This window comes from Xenopus laevis, chromosome 9_10L (genome assembly GCF_017654675.1).
Source record: "Xenopus laevis strain J_2021 chromosome 9_10L, Xenopus_laevis_v10.1, whole genome shotgun sequence".
Classification (NCBI taxonomy): Eukaryota; Metazoa; Chordata; class Amphibia; order Anura; family Pipidae; genus Xenopus; species Xenopus laevis.
This window is the reverse complement of record NC_054387.1, coordinates 42,967,518-42,984,726: the sequence shown is the minus strand read 5'-3', so window position 1 is coordinate 42,984,726 and position 17,209 is coordinate 42,967,518. Positions and strand designations below refer to the sequence as shown.

General features: G+C 38.0%; 1 protein-coding gene across 2 annotated transcripts in view; it reads left to right on the top strand.

The window, feature by feature from the left end:
* The window catches only part of LOC108701064 (E3 ubiquitin-protein ligase Itchy), a 35,096-nt gene extending 23,893 nt beyond the window's left edge, over nucleotides 1-11,203 (top strand). For both annotated transcript variants that reach the window (XM_018235209.2, XM_018235211.2), the window contains 16 exons: nucleotides 1,183-1,278; nucleotides 1,601-1,775; nucleotides 1,975-2,038; nucleotides 2,872-2,956; nucleotides 3,345-3,473; nucleotides 4,098-4,170; nucleotides 4,516-4,587; nucleotides 6,999-7,087; nucleotides 7,167-7,326; nucleotides 7,555-7,688; nucleotides 8,021-8,161; nucleotides 8,497-8,617; nucleotides 8,737-8,841; nucleotides 9,185-9,281; nucleotides 9,367-9,439; nucleotides 9,875-11,203. In XM_018235209.2, the coding sequence (XP_018090698.1) occupies nucleotides 1,183-1,278; nucleotides 1,601-1,775; nucleotides 1,975-2,038; nucleotides 2,872-2,956; nucleotides 3,345-3,473; nucleotides 4,098-4,170; nucleotides 4,516-4,587; nucleotides 6,999-7,087; nucleotides 7,167-7,326; nucleotides 7,555-7,688; nucleotides 8,021-8,161; nucleotides 8,497-8,617; nucleotides 8,737-8,841; nucleotides 9,185-9,281; nucleotides 9,367-9,439; nucleotides 9,875-9,974 (1,714 nt within the window). In that variant the 3' untranslated portion in view covers nucleotides 9,975-11,203. The remainder of the gene's footprint in view (nucleotides 1-1,182; nucleotides 1,279-1,600; nucleotides 1,776-1,974; nucleotides 2,039-2,871; nucleotides 2,957-3,344; nucleotides 3,474-4,097; nucleotides 4,171-4,515; nucleotides 4,588-6,998; nucleotides 7,088-7,166; nucleotides 7,327-7,554; nucleotides 7,689-8,020; nucleotides 8,162-8,496; nucleotides 8,618-8,736; nucleotides 8,842-9,184; nucleotides 9,282-9,366; nucleotides 9,440-9,874) is intronic.
* The last annotated feature ends 6,006 nt before the right edge of the window (nucleotides 11,204-17,209 follow it).

Here is a 17,209-nt window from a genome sequence, read left to right as displayed (position 1 = left end):
CTCTGATAAACGTCAATCACTCTTTACTGCTGTACTGCAAGTTGGAGTGATATCATCCCCCTCCCTCCCCCCCCAGCAGCCAAACAAAAGAACAATTGGAAGGTAATCAGATAACAGCTCCCTAACACAAGATAAGAGCTGCCTGGTAGATCACTCAATAGTAAAAAACCATGTCTCACTGAGACTCCTTCAGTTACATTGAGAAGGAAAACAGCCAGAAAGCATTTCTCTCCTAAAGTGCAGGCACAAGTCACATGACCAGGGGCAGCTGGGAAATTGACAAAATGTCTAGCCCCATGTCAGATTTCAAAATTGAATATAAAAAAATCTGTTTGCTCTTTTGAGAAATGGATTTCTGTGCAGAATTCTGCTGGAGTAGCACTATTAACTGATGCATTTGGAAAAAAACATGTTTTCCGATCCCTTTAATAGGGATTTAGTGAAGTACAAACCTCCAGGTAATTGCTGGAGGAAGTTATATGGTAAAACAATCAGATTAGGTGTGCAGTTATATGTAGGGATATAGAGCAAAAGAAGGAATCATAGGTGTAGGGTTTGATGAAGCAATAGGAGAAGTTAAAGGGAGGTTTCTATGGAGCAATAGGAGGTGTTATAGGGAGGGTTATATGGAGCAATAGGAGGAGTTATAGAGAGGGTTATATGGAGCAATAGGAGGAGTTATAGGGAGGGTTATATGGAGCAATAGGAGGAGTTATAGGGAGGGTTATATGGAGCAATAGGAGGAGTTATAGGGAGGGTTATATGGAGCAATAGGAGGGGTTATAGGGAGGGTTATATGGAGCAATTGGAGGAGTAATAGGGAGGGTTATATGGGGCAATAGTAGGAGTTATAGGGAGGGTTACATAGAGCAATAGGAGGAGTTATAGGGAGGGCTATATATGAAGGAGTTTTTAGGAGAGTTGTATGGAGGAGTTAAAGGGAGGGTTATATTGAGAAGTTATTTGGAGCAGTCTGAGGAGTTATATGGAGCAATAGAAAAAAGATGTATGGAAGATTATATGAAGTAATAGAAGGGATTACAGATTTATATTGTTTGCTGAGATTTTTTTATTTTTACATCAATAATATTTGTGAAATAAGGGTAGAGAAAAATGTGTGTCTTATAAGTAAATCAAAATATATTATTAATGGTATAAAGCTGTTGCATTGTCACCCTGTAGATGGGAACAGCGGGTGGATCAGCAAGGACGTGTTTATTATGTGGATCATGTGGCAAAAAGAACAACATGGGACAGGCCGGAACCCCTGCCTCCTGGGTGAGTGCAATGAAAATGGGTAGAAAGTCCAGCATTATCTTTAGAGCCCTGTCTTTCTAACTCTTTCCAGTTTCCACCAGTATACTCATTTGTTCCTTATGCACAATTAACCAGCCTTGGAACTGTCCTCTCGCATTGCTTCAAACATAATCTGTAGCTGCCCGGGTGCAGCTGAATATATCTAGGATATTATGTTGCTGATCTCTTACTGTACCAACTGTATGTAATATTTGAGTATATAAGCTGCATGTGTAGTGTGTAGGTATGTGATTTTAGTGTCTATGTATATGGTATATGTGAGTATTCAATTCTTTATCCACAGATGGGAACGTCGAGTGGACAACATGAGTCGGATCTATTATGTGGATCATATAACCAGGACCACTACATGGCAGCGGCCCACTCTGGAATCTGTGCGGAATTATGAGCAGTGGCAACTCCAGCGTAACCAGCTGGAAGGTGCCATGCAACAGTTCAACCAAAGGTTCATTTATGCGGTTAGTATGAATCATTAGTCTTTTCTAGGGTACTGTTATGAAAATTGCAAGTTTGCACTACATCTGCTAACTCATAGCAGCAGGAAAATATTTGCTTGGTTGCTGTAAGCTACTAGACTTTGCAACACTTTATGTTTCGCTACACCAGTAATTTAGACATTCTATCCTTTAGGTTATAATTGTATTTCTTTTATTTTAGACACAGGAACCTGGAGCCCAGAACAAAGAGTATGACCCATTAGGGCCATTACCGGTTGGATGGGGTAAGTGTATTATCTCTGCACCATTGAATACTGTGTGTACTAACTTGTCTACTCTACAAGGTGCCTATGGAAGGCTAGATCGACTAGTTTGCTGAGATCTCTAAATGAATGGTTCTGAGCCTGATTTGTCCACCCACATACTGAGCTGATGTGGTCCAACTGGTCTCCACAGACCCCAGTGGGTGATCCGTTCATAGGCCCTAGGGCCATTGACCAAATATCAGTTGGGAAGACCTATTGGAGGGCCCTGTACAGTCTAAATTGGAGCCCCTCTATAGCCACATTCAGTCATATTTTATACTCGCGGGGAAGTGTATTTCCTGGTACTTAGGTGACTGTCTCTGCTTCCCTCATAGCAAAGTCTTGCTTAATAACTTGAATTCTATGTATAGTGCAGCATTTTTATTGAAATTATAGCAGCACTGATGTCTAGTACTGGTGATATTGATGGAGAAGGGGGTGATATTGATGGAGAAGGGGTTTCCACTGTTTTTTACTGTGCATTTTTTTTGTCAGATAAGTAACATATTCAGTTTCCCTCTCCTTTCACAATATTCTATGGCAGGGTATTCATGGCTCTTGTGTATTATTGTTATAACATGGTGGGGGTCTGTGTTTTGTATAAATTAATTTTCTTTGTCTTATGGATTTGTGGAACTACTCATTGACTTCACATCTTTGTACATATAATGTAGTTATCCTTCCATTAATGTGTAATGGATATCAATGTTTAATAAACTGAAGCTGTGTTTTTATTTAAGATGTTGGTGGGCAAACATGCAGAGCATGAGCTTCCTGAAATGAAAATAATTTTTTGTTTATGATTCTTGTAGAAAAGCGGATGGATGGAAATGGCAGAGTATATTTTGTTAATCACACAACACGGGCCACCCAGTGGGAGGACCCAAGAAATCAGGGGTAAGTACATATAGATACCAAGCACCCCCTAAGTATGAATCGCTGGGAAAGTTTCTTTAGGCTCTGTGATGTATTATTCTGATACTGTATCACTCTTGTGTCAAAAGGTAATGGCTTTCCCCTTAGGTGTGTAATATTGTCCAGGCCTCCTACCCCAGAGCCATAGTTCCAAGGATATCTGACGGTATATAACTGTTTGATATCACAAATCTTAACTAATTGACATTCAGGGTGTGTCTAGGAGAGATTCATCCCCAAACCTCACAAAATGTCCATTAGGTTCCTCTCAGTGGGTGAGCCCTGCAGTAGGTCAACCACTGCCATAAAGACAATTACATACTCTCTTTTGTATTTGTACCCACCTTCAACAAGTATCTGTTTTCTCCAGACAAATGAACGAGAAGCCTTTGCCAGAGGGTTGGGAAATGAGGTTTACAGTAGATGGCATCCCATATTTTGTGGATCACAACAGGAAAACCACAACCTATATTGATCCTCGGACTGGCAAATCAGCTCTGTGAGTAGAAATCTGATGATACCCACAGTAGTTCTTTTCTTAAATGCCTTGAATCTGATTTTATTTTTTAAAATTGCTGATTATGAATCCTAAGTAGTAGACCAACTGAATCCAAACCTAAATATCATTTGACGTTAGACTGTCACAACTGAAGTTGATGACTTTTTTTTTTTTTTTTGCATGCTAAGAGTTGATTTATTTTATTTATTTGGGTGGTGGAGGTTTGCTTATTTGGTTTGGGTTTCGGACAAAACTTTTGTGGTTGATTTCGTATTATGAGAAAATCTGGAGCAGGCACTCAAATAAAGGCAATCTTCCATCAGATGGTTAAGATCAAGTAGAAAAGATTTATTGTGTCCTCTGCCTTACGCGTTTCGTGTTACAAACACTTAATCATAGGCTGATTGATTTGAGCTTTCGTATTCTTGATTAAACTCAAGAAAAGGAGTATGGATTGAAAATGGGAATTCTATGTGTTTACTTCATAGTTTTTGTTTGGTTCACTGTGTGACTGCTAGTGTTACTTGCCGGCGACAAATTACTTCCATAGTCCGCCATAGAACAGCGCCACTATTGTGTGTAAAGCAATGACCTTTCATTTATGTTTTAATTTTCGTCTCACAGGGACAATGGACCTCATATCGCCTATGTAAGGGATTTTAAAGCTAAGGTTCAGTACTTCAAATTTTGGTGCCAGGTAAATATTGCTGAAGGTTCTCAAAGCAACATGTCCCCCAAAGAGTCTCTGCATGCATATACAGGTGGCTTTTATTTCTTTGCCTCCTTCATGGGGGAGTCTATACACACATATATTGAGTAGACTTCATTGTACCATAGAATAATATGTACCAGTGTAACATCTCTGTCATATTTCACTGGTTCCAGTACCAGGCCACAAAGATTATGCCTTAATATTCAGATCAGATGAAAAAGTATATAAACTCCTTCAACAGCCTTCTTTTTCCATTATAGTCTGTTTACTATACACTGTAGTGTATGTTTCATTCATTGTGTACTAATAAACATTGTTCTTACTTTCCAGCAACTTTACATGCCTCAGCATGTCAAGATCACTGTGAACAGGAAAACACTTTTTGAAGACTCATTTCAGCAAGTGGGTGTTTATTATTTTTTTAGATTTTGTGTTGGAAAAATATGTAGATTGTATTAAAAAAAATAAACTGAATTATGTAAATGTCAAAAGCATCACAGAATGCCACCCTATATCCTTTTTATCAAGCATAACAAATAGTGCAATTTGTAAATACCCAGGCCCAAATGATAAAGGCACCAAAATGAGATTAAAAGACAAATAGTGCAAATTGTAAATACCCAGGCCAAAATGAAAAAGGCACCAAAATGAGATCAAAAGACAAATAGTGCATATTGTAAATACCCAAGCCAAAAAGGCACTAAAGTGGGATTTAAAAACAAGTTAATTCATGCCTCAATAGTGCCTTTAATGTGCAAAATACATGTATGTACTGTATGTATGTTTATAGGTATGTGTATAGGTAAATTTTATTAGCTTGATACATTCCAGTCCTCGTTAGTTATAGTTAGTAAAATGTAGTGTAATGAAAGCGTTCCTTTAATATGCACCCATACTGTAGTTTATGCTTTTTTTTTAATCTTCACAAAAAAAGCTAAATAACAAGAAAGCACATATAATAAGATATGAAAACCAATTGCAACTTTTCTCAGAATATCACTCCCTACACCATACTAAAAGTTAACTCAAAGGTGAACAACCCCTTTAAAAACTATGATGGAAAAAATAATCAAATTTTAGCAGCTCTCCAGTTTTCCATTTCAGCTTTCCAAATGACCCTAGCAACCATGCACTGATTTGAATAGAAAGATGATTAATAAAAAGTAGCAATAACAATACATTTATAGCCTTAGAGAGCATTTGTTTTTTTAGATGGGGTCAGTGACCCCTATTTGAAAGCTGGAAAGAGTCACAAAAGAAAAAACAAATAATTAAAAAATTATAAAAAATAAATAATGAAAACCAATTGAAAAGTTGCTTAGAATTGTCCATTCCGCCACATTAAGATATAAATGAATTATTAGTGTGCTCCCTCAAATTCAAATCAGGATTTAGTAGAGCAGGCACTTAAATAATGGCAATCTTCCCCAGGCAGTAGAATTTATGGTAAAATATTTGTCATCATTAGCCTTACGCATTTTGTATTATACATAGTCATAGGCTAGATGTAAGCCACAGTATTTAAACACAATTGCACCAATCTGATTACATTTCCAATCAAACAATTAACCAATCCACTGACATCATAAATTAAGAACATACATATTATTTAGACAGTAACCACACCCATAGAAGGTAGTGGGTGCCATCTTTATACACCTTAAGCCTGATATTAAATCAAAACATGCATGTCCATGAACAAATAAACAATATATCAACATAAAAATGGATGCAACTTAAAAATAAAAAATATTTTCGTTTTGATTTAACATCGGATTGGTGCATTTGTGTTTAAATACTGTGGTTTGTTATGTTTACATCCAGCCTATGACTTGGGGGCAGATTTATCAAGGGCCGATTTTCGAAGTAGAAACAGCTTTGAAATTCGACCATTGAATTTGAATACTTCGACTTCGAATATCGAAGTTGAAGTTTTTTCACATCGAATTTGGCCATTTGCGGTCGAAGTAAAATTGTTCGATCGAACGATGAAATCCTTCGTTTCGAACGATTTCATCCATCCATCGAGCGATTTTTCTTCGACTTCAAAAAACTTAGAAACATGCTCTAGAAGGTCCCCATAGGCTAACATAGCACTTCAAAGCTTTTTTTAAAGAGACAGTTCTTCGATTATCGAATGGTCAAATATTCGGACGATTTTACTTCAAATCCTATTCGATGGTCGAAGTATCCAAAAATTACTTTGAATTTTTTTACTTCGAAAATTCCCTTAAATTCACTTCGACCCTTGATAAATCTGCCCCTAAGTGTGTGTAACACAAAACGCATAAGGCTAATGACATAATAAATATTTTCACTGAATTCTACTGCCTGGGGAAGATTGCCTTAATTTAAGGTGCCTGCTCTACTAAATCCTGGTTGTGACCGCTCCCCTTTGCTGAAGGCTCAGGGCAGTGAACTTCCATTAGTTGTTGTTGGACCTTTTCTTCTTTGTTTATTTCCTTAAATTCAAATGTTTGTTCCCCAGCAATGATGTTTGTGAGTAGTTCATTGTTTATATTGGCTGTCAGTAGGTCTCATCATTAGTGAGTAGTGTTTGCAGCAGGACAGGAAATTAGGTCCAAGAGTTTACAAATAATGACACATCTCAACTGAAAGAAAAAATAATCATGTCAAACAGATACTGAACATGCAATATATTGTTGCCCTTTGCTTGTTCCGCAAGCAACTTAAAAGAGAAATTGTCAATACAAACATTGGATATAGTTACTATGATGCAGTTCTTATGCTCTGCCTAGAAGTATAGCTCACAATACCAGTTATATGTATATCTTTATATTTGCTTTCATTAGATAATGAGTTTCAACCCACAAGATCTCAGAAGAAGACTGTGGATTATCATCCCTGGGGAAGAGGGGTTGGATTACGGAGGAGTGGCAAGGTAATATGTGTGTGTGTGTGTGCCAACCTTGTGTTTACTGCTTGTGAGCATGCTCTTATTTGCTGTGCATATTCCTCAGGGAGTGGTTCTTCCTCCTGTCCCATGAAGTAATGAATCCCATGTACTGTCTTTTTGAATATGCCGGGAAGGATAACTACTGTCTACAGATCAACCCTGCTTCCTACATTAACCCAGACCATCTCCGCTACTTCCGTTTCATTGGCAGGTTTATAGCCATGGTGAGTTCAACAATGGTTTCACTCGATTGCTCACTTATAGTTAAACTTTCAAATATATCCGACAAAATTGCTTTCCGTACATATATCTGTATGTTTGCACAGCGTTTACATTAATTCTTTGTTATATAGTTGTTTTATTATATGTTTAGTTCTATAAACACAGACTATTCTGACAGTCCCTCAAAGATTCAGACTATTGCTTATACCACACCTCTTCCTTCATCTCAGGCCCTGTTCCATGGCAAATTTATAGACACAGGCTTCTCTTTGCCTTTTTACAAACGAATCTTAAATAAACTGGTGGGACTAAAAGATCTGGAATCAGTGGATCCTGAATTCTACAATTCACTCATGTGGATAAAGTAAGTGGCATGACGTAACATTTCTAACTTAATTTGTTTTTTTGTGGAAAAAATATTTATGGGCAATATTTGGATTCTTTTAGATAATAGATATACGGTGTATATGATATGAGCATTTGTCATTAAAAGAAGATGCCTGTTGTGTATAAATTAAAAAGTAAATGCTTTCTCTATCAATAACTCCCCCTCTTTTCTTGGACTAATAAATAATACACATGATGTAAAATATCATTCGGAAGCATCGTATAACTTTTCAATATATTTTTTTTTTATCCTGGACATTTGATTTTATGGCAGAACATATGCTCAAATAATCATTGTGTTTGTCACAGGGACAACAACATTGAGGAGTGTGGCCTAGAGATGTTTTTTTCAGTGGACAAAGAAATTTTGGGGGAAGTCCAAAGCCATGATCTGAAACCTGAAGGCAGTAACATCCAAGTGACTGAAGAGAACAAGGAAGAATATATACGGTACTTAAACACACACAGACCCATGCTCTTTCCATGCTTCATTTATGCATAGGTGCCAGCGGTGCAGAAATTGGTCAGTCTTGGTTATAACCATGTGCTGATATCATTTATACCATGTCAGTTACTGCTGTAGGACATATATAGTAGAACACTTCCTAGCACCCCGCTGCTAGTAACGGTACTTGCCGAGAGATTCATCTAATGGCAACTGCTAACCTAAGCATTCCTTGTATATAAAATATCTTAGATTTTGTCCCTCTTCTAGAAATAAGTGTTATTGTTTATTTATCTTGTCCTGATTTCTAACATGCGAGACAATTATCACTTTGCTATAGGTTAGTTGCAGAGTGGAGACTCTCCCGGGGAGTAGAAGAACAGACACAGGCTTTCTTTGAGGGTTTCAATGAGATTCTCCCTCAACAATACTTGCAATATTTTGATGCCAAGGAGTTAGAGGTAAGCGTACAAAAGTCCAGATTGATGTAGTCATGTCTCTACATGGCATTAGCTCTTCAGTAGCACAGATTGTATAAGCAGTACTCTCTAGTGAAGCTCAAAGTCGTGTCTCTCTTCAGGTGCTCCTGTGTGGGATGCAGGAAATTGATCTGAATGACTGGCAGCGTAACACCATCTACAGACACTATACCAAGACCAGCAAGCTGATCATTTGGTTCTGGCAGGTATAAGAGCTTGTCCTTCAACATGTAAACTTAATGGGGCAGATGTATCAAAGTGTGAAATTAGAACTCACCCACTTACTATTTTTTTGAAGGATATATATCAAATGGTGAAATTGATCTTTCACCCATTTATCGATATGCTGTTAAAAATCCCATATGAATTAAAAGTGGATGAGTTTTTCTGTGCTGAATACATTCTGCTGTGTGTAGTAGACTGCACATCCTTCTCCATTTTGGCAGAGCCCTTCTGCTCTTTTACTATGCCACCTTTGCTATGTTGCTCTTTTTTTCTGATTTTTCTTCTTCTTGTAATTAATAATCCTTGGCAAATGTCGTTTCCCAGTTTGTAAAAGAAATTGATAATGAGAAGAGAATGAGACTTCTGCAGTTTGTGACCGGCACCTGTAGGTTACCTGTTGGGGGATTCGCTGATCTAATGGGTATGTAACACTACACTTGTGAGGGCGATGCTAGTATAGACATTTTTCTATGTTTGTCTCTTATGTCTTAATTTCTATTTCACAGGAAGCAACGGGCCTCAGAAATTCTGTATTGAGAAGGTTGGCAAGGAAAACTGGCTTCCCAGAAGTCATACATGGTAAGTAGGACAAGCCAATGGATGAATGGTTGTTTTTGCCACAATTAAATCTGTGACTTTGCCTGTTGCAATTTGAAAACCTATGGATGAGTCCTAAAGTGTACATTCCATCACGTGATGGAATGTTCTACTTAGGACTCATCCATATGATTTCAAGTTGCAACAGGCAAAGTCACAGATTTAATATTGTGTCAAAAACAACCAGTGAAGTCTGCTTTATTCTTGTTGTATTTCCATGTTTTCTCAGTACCTGTCCATTTCTCATTTTCTGTTTTCTTTCTGACACCTTCTTGCTTTTTTTTTTTTTTTTTTTTTTTTGTTCTTTTGAAGTATGTGCCCATAGTTCTAATGTATTCCTAAGGTATTGGCAGATCTGATAACAAGATTGAACAAGCTGCATTGCTCAATAAAGGAAATATTTCTCCTTATTTCCAGCTTTAACCGTCTGGATCTTCCACCCTATAAAAGCTATGAACAGCTGAAAGAGAAACTACTGTTTGCTATAGAGGAGACAGAAGGTTTTGGACAGGAGTAAATGACCAGTGTCTATGGCAGGAGAAAAGTGCATCTGCAACACCATGCAAGCTCGGGCACTTCCCACTATCCTTAGCATGGAGAACCCTCTGTTAACTTCCTTTGGCCCTAAATTCTGCAAGGACTCACAAATGACAATGCTGTCTGTAACCTCCACCAGTGATATCAGTGGAACTCTCTCTTCCGAGTAGCCTGAAGTCTGCAGGGGTTAACCTTGCTCCTCACTAGGTATCTGCTAAGCAGACTGTGTGTTGGAAAAGCAAATGGCTACCCGAATTTTACATTCTGTCTTCTTCCATAATACCATCTTTTAGTGTCCCAGCATTGCTGTGGGGCATCAGGCCTTGTCATATTAGGGGTGAGTGGATTGCAGCTGGAAAAGCTGCATTCACTAAGAAATGTTATTTCAGAGGACACCACCCATTGAGCTGTATATAGCCATATTTATTAAGTACTTCAGGATAGTGTCCTTTGATATAAGTCCCAATGAATAGTTCATTTCTCCAACTCCTAAAGGAAACAGCTGGAAAAGATTCATCATTGATAACACCAGTTTGGAAATACCCTTAGCTCTGATTGTGCTTGTTGTGTTTTATGTTTTCTTTTAAAATCTGATACCATTCATCAAGCCACTGCTTGGATCTCTGATAGTTGGATTTCAGTGACCCGAGGTGTCCCTGAGGTCTGACTGCCTTTTTAGTGGGAGATTTTTGTCTAACTGCGTTAAATTGGGCAGGGCTAGATTCTGAAACCAATGAGTAACCATTTATCTTTTGGATGTCATCTATCCACCCAACAGGAGCAACAAAAATTAGGTTATATGTCCCTCTTGTCAGTCCTAGATAAATGACTGTGGTTTCCGTAAAGGGGTGGTTCACCTTTAAGTTAACTTTTAGCATGTTCTAGAAGGGCAACATTTCAATTGGTCTTTATTATTTCTTTATTTTTATAACTTTTGAATTATTTACCTCTTTTTTTTCTAATGCTTTCCAGCTTTTAAATGGGGGACCCCATTTAAAAACAAAAGATCTATAAGGCTACAACTGTATTGTTATTGCAACTCATCTTTCTATTCAGGCCCTGTCCTATTAATATCGCAGTCTCTTATGTAAATCAGTGCATGGTTGCCAAGGGGATCCTCTCGACCAGATTGCTGACAGAGATGCTGAATAAAAAGCCAAATAACTCAAAAACCACAAATATTAAGAAATAAAAACCAATAGCAAATTGTCTCAGAATATCACTCTCTACGTCATACTAAAAGTTAACTCAAAGATGAACAACTTGCTTAAAGAGACTCTTTATAAATTAAGAATACACAATAAAAGCACAGCAGTAGATAGAGCATGAGGCCTGTGCATAAAATGGATGGAACTTGGCTGCAGCTCAAATCTGGGCTCCTATATCAGACTTTTGAAGTATTTTAGCTGTTAATGCTAAGGTTCCCACTATTTGTGGGAATGTGAAACTGAATGTTGGGTAATTTCCAGACCATTTCACATCTCAGGCTGACAAATGCTCTTCTGCATACCCTTCTAACACCATGGCTCCATATTGAAAGGCACAATTCCCGTTTTTTACCCTTGTGAATGTCATGTTCCTTGTTAAAAAGTGCTGCATTTATCTAGTTCAGATATAGACCTGTCATCTCCAGAAACTGATACATGAACTGCTAAACCTTATCAAAGCTGATCACATCCAATGACTGCTTAAAGGGGAACTATCGCGAAAATGGAAATTTAATATAAGCTTCATCATACTGAAATAAGAAAATTTCTAAATACGATCAATTAGAAAATTGTACCGTTTCTGAAATCATGTTCACTATTCCTCTCAGCATCTGTTTCTCTTCATTCTGTCTTCATGCTGCAGTTGGGTGTCAGATAATCATTGACAGTTAGTTCCAATATATCTTATAGGGGGGCTCCTTTTGCCTAGAAGCAGGGCTTTATTTAGGTCCGATGCTGTCCTAGGCATCGGACTTGAACATGGCCCTACATCACGCGTGCAGTGTTCTTCGGACCCCCTACCCCTCAGCTCTATCACCGGATTTCTTATGGAAATGGAAAAATATGCCCTCTCCCAAAATCGTGCCGTCCTCAGGGGCTTCTATATAAATACGGCCCTGCCTAAAAGATGTATTAGAGCTCACTCAAATATCTGATTCCAGTACAAAAAAATCTAACAAAATAACTGCCTTTTGCACAAATCCTGCATGTAGCGAGACATGATGTCTGGTGATTTTAATAGTGAGCTCTAATACATCTTCTAGGCAAAAGGAGCCCCCCTATAAGATATATTGGATCTCACTGTAAATGATTATCTGACACCCAACTGCTGCATGAAGACAGAATGAAGAGAAACAGAGGCTGAGAGAGGAATAGTGAAGATAAACTTGATTTTTTTCAGAAACAGTCCAGAATTTTTAATTGATTGTATTTAGAAAGTTTCTTATTTCCGTATGATGAAGCTTACATTAAATTTTCATTTTCATAATAGTTCCCCTTTAACAATGAACTTGCAGCAAGCTGTGACGGTAAGCAAAGGTGAAGCACGTGATACGACGAGCGTTTCAGCCAGTCTGAGCCCTCCATTCCCATAAATCCTGCCGTATTCTACAAATGAAGCTGCCTAGTCTTTGACTACCTGTTCTGTGTCCTCCTCGTTGTACAAAGCCCAACCCAGAGATTGCATCTAACAGATTTTTACAGAGATATATAAAAAAAAAAACTAAATTATTAAACGCAACAGATTTTTTTGTCTTTATACAATCATGTGATACTTCCGTTTTTTCTCATCTTTTTCTACCTATTTTATCCCCTGTAGGATCAGGTGAACACCTTTAACAGAAGGGAATGGGGGTTAATTATGGTAGGCAAAAAAAACCCATCTGTAAATGATTTAAAAAGGCTCTTCGTTCCCTTATTTTTTAACAGTAAGTAATAACTATAATTAATTTGGATTTCTCCCTAGTTCTATAGGGCAGACTCCGACAATATTTTTATGATTGACTTAAAAAGAAGTTCTAATTGCTTGTGTATATAGTATAAATATATATATATAAATATATATTTTTTGTTTTTTCCAAAGGGGGCAGGGTTTTGTTTCTTCCTTTCCTTAATCTTTTTAACTGTGTTGTTGCCAGGGAATCTCTTGCAGCCAAGCGGTTATCTGCACACTGTCCACAAGATAACACAACCATTCTTCTGTCTCTTTCTCCCTTGACCCTTTTGTTGCACATCTTGCATTAAATCTGCAATTAATTGTTGGAAAAAAACAAAAAGAATCTTGACAAAATAAATGTATAAAAATAAACTGAATTTGCTGACTTCCCTATTTGACATTTATGGCTCAGATAATTTCTTAACACTATTTATTACATTTGCGTTTGTGTCTGGGAATTTATTAAAATGTGATTTTAAGTTTTGCATAGAAGTCACTATTGTTCTTCGGCTGGTGAGCCGACTCCCCCAGTGACTTGAATGGAAAATAACCGAATTGCAAAACTGAAGGGGTGGGAGCAGAGAATGGCTGCAAACAAAGGAGTCCTGCACTGCAATATAATATTACTGCAAATATAATGACAGCACACGGGATATGGGAATTTCCCTGGTTCGTCCTTATGTTTTGGGTAGCTGAGGATGAGTAGAGTATAACAGTGCTTTATTAGCAGGCTCTCTTGCAGCCATTACACAAGTCACTTTCACTTTTAAGCTGTCAGGAAGTATGCACAGTATAAGTCTGGACACAGTGACATCTAGAGGCCATTTGTATAAACACCACATATAGGAAAGCATTTGGGCAAATGTAATAAACAACAACAATGCATCTTAAAGCAATAATATACATTATTCACATAACATAGTCCTGGGTCCATACAGGTAGTTTTCGGATTCTCTCAGTACGCCTTATAGGTTCACTTTCTTCAGGCCTATTGCAGTTGACATCAGGAGTAGAAAAATGTCCGTCATCAAATGGAGCTTCTCCAAAGTCATATCTAACAGTAGCAAGATGACTTGCATTCCATATGCGTCCATCAGACAGTTCATATGTGTATGGTCCTCGCTGGCGTCTCACTTCAAGTGGTGTAGTAAATTTAGATTGTCCTTGTTTCAGTATTCCTGGTTTCTTAATTCTGACTAAAGATCCAGGCTGAAAGTGTACTTCTCCACCACGTTTTCTGTCGGTATAAGCCTTGCATTTAGCTCATTGCGCTTCACAATGTCAGCAGCAGATGATTCCGTAGGCACAGTATTTTGTGGAAGTTTGATGTCTGCAGCATGTTACTTAGTGCGCATTTGTCTGCCATGTAATAATTCAGCAGAAGATGATTGGGTTGTAGCACGTTGCTCTGTAGTTATGTAGGAACTCTGTTATAAATACTTTCCAAGATTTCCCAGTAAGATTTGCTGTCTGCAGTGCTTCTTTCGGACTTCTGTTGAATCGCTCTATTTCTCCATTTGCTTGTGGATAATACACTGAAGATTTCCTACGCACAATATTCCTCTCTCTCAGAAAGGATTCAAACTCATATGAGACAAACTGTGGTCCGTTGTCTGATATTAACTCCTTTGAATTACCTTCTCTGCTGAAGACTGTAGACAGAAATGTTATTACTGTAACAAATGCAATTTCTGGCCATTTACTGTAATAGTGTATGGTTATAGTAAATCTACAATCTATAGGAGCATCTGTAAAAGGGCCGACAATATCAATAGCAAGTTTTTCCCATGCTGAATCTGAATGGTACTGGCTGAAGTGGTGGTGTATTTGTGATAGCTGTTTTGTCATGATTCTGACAAGTAACACAAGAATGAATAGCAGTTACCACATCAGCATCCATTGCTGGCCACCAGTATAGTTCTTGTAGTTTTTGTTTTATACGTACAATTCCTTGATGACTCTTGTGCAATTTGTATGAGCTTTTCTCGCAAGGTCTCTGGTACCAGTAAATGATGAGCTCCACGGGCAACATAGCCATCTACTAAGGACAGTTCGTGTCTAATCCTGTAGTAAGGTTGAAGATCAGGACTGAGTTTCTTCTCAGCATTTGGCCATTTGCTTTGTAAGATGTCCCGTAATTTTACTTGAATTGGACATGTGAGGCAAGCTTGCTTAAAATCAGCAGATGTAACTGTAGATGATAGTAAATCAGTCAATGCTACAACTTCTATGTCCTCATCCAGTGTATCAGAAGCTGCAGGTAAAGGTAAACGTGACAAACAATCAGCAGTAACATTTTTCAAACCTGGTTTGTATTGCATGTTGTAGTTGAAATTCAGTAGCCTTGCTGACCATCTAGCTATACGCATTCCAGCTCTTCCTAGTCCCTTTGTTGTAAGCAGTGTAGTTAAAGGGCTATGATCAGTGCATAAGGTAAATTCTCTACCCCATAGGTAGGTTCTCCATTTTTCTGTTGCCCAAACACACGCTAGAGCTTCTTTTTCAACAGTGGAATACTTGCGCTCGGTCTCTGTAAGTGTTCTGGATGCAAATGGAACAGTTTTCTCTGTATGGTCAGCATGGATCTGTGTGAAAACTGCACCAATGCCATAGTCTGAAGCATCTGTAGTAACCATAGTGGGTAGTGCAGGATCAAATAAAGCTAGCGCTGGACTGTTCACAATTAGCTGTTTCACTGTTTCAAAGCTATGATGAGCAGACTTAAAGTTCAATGTAGTAGTGCTCTAAGTGGCTCCACAACTGAAGCATAGTTGGGAATAAACTTAGAATACCATGAAGTAAGACCTAAGAAAGCTTTGTAAGGTCTGGAAATCAGTTGGAGGAGGTGCTTGTGTAACAGCGTTGACATGGTCAGGCAGTAATCCATCTTGTGAGATTATATGACCCAGAAATGACAGCTGAGTTTGTCTGAAGTGGCATTTGGAAAGGTTCAGTTTCAGTCCTGCAGAATCAATGCATTTTAGAACCTTTTCTAGGTACTTGTCATGAAGATCCATACTTGGAATGTAGACAATTATATAATCCAAGTAGCATTCTACACCAGGTATGCCATGGAGTATAGAAGACATCAGTCTTTGAAAACAACTCGGTGCTGAAGCCAGTCCATAAGGTACAAGCTTGAACCAAAACAAACCATCATGGGTGAAAAAAGCAGTGAGGTCTCTACTTTCCTCATGCAGTAATACGTGATAAGCACTCTGAAGATCCAGAGTAGAAAAGAATTTTGCTCCTCTGAGTTCTGAAAATATTTCCTCTATGTGTGGCAATTGCTTTATTAGATTCACGGAGATCAACACACAATCGAATACCTCCAGTTGTTACAACAATTGGTGAAACCAATTCAGAGGATTCTGATTTTTCAATCACATCTTGCTCTACCAGTTTCTTTAGTTCCTGTGAGACAGTCTCCCTTATAGAGTAGGGCAATCGCCTCAATTTCTGGCGTACTGGTTTTACATCTGGTCTCAAATTAACTTTGTGTACAAAGTTCTTTGCACAACCCAGTGAAGTGTTGCTTTGTGGTGAAATTTTAGACACTGGCTGTGTGGCAGGCACTGGTGCTGTAGTAATGAGGTACAACAAGAAAAAATCTGGTGGCACATAGGGCTGCAGGAAATCTTCCAATTTTATTTCAAAGCGGAGTGCAAATGCAAAGTTTCGGGGAATAAAACCCCTTTGTCAAGCATACGAATTCAGAAAAATAAATCATTAAATTAATGTCATAATTGCTTGTCCAATCCGTTCGAGTGAAAAAACAACATAAAAATACCTTATTTTTTTAAAAAATTTGGAAATTGCTTAAAATGATACAAAGGGGCAGATTCATTAAGGGTCGAATTTCGAAGTTAAAAATACTTCGAAATTCGACCCTCGAATTGAAATCCTTCGACTTCGAATATCGAAGGATTTAGCGCTAAACGTTCGTTCGATCGATCGAAGGATTTTTCGTTTGATCGAACGATTAAATCCTTCGAATCGAACGATTCGAAGGATTTTAATCCAACGATCGAAGGAAAATCCTTCGATCAAAAAAAGGTTAGCAAACCTATGGGGACCTTCCCCATAGGCTAACATTGACTTCGGTAGGTTTTATCTGCCGAAGTAGGGGGTCGAAGTTTTTTTTAAAGGGAAAGTACTTCGACTATCGAATGGTCGAATAGTCGAACGATTTTTCGTTCGATTCGTTCGAATTCGAACGAATTTAACCAATTCGATGGTCGAAGTACCCAAAAAATACTTCGAAATTCGAATTTTTTTCATTCGAATCCTTCA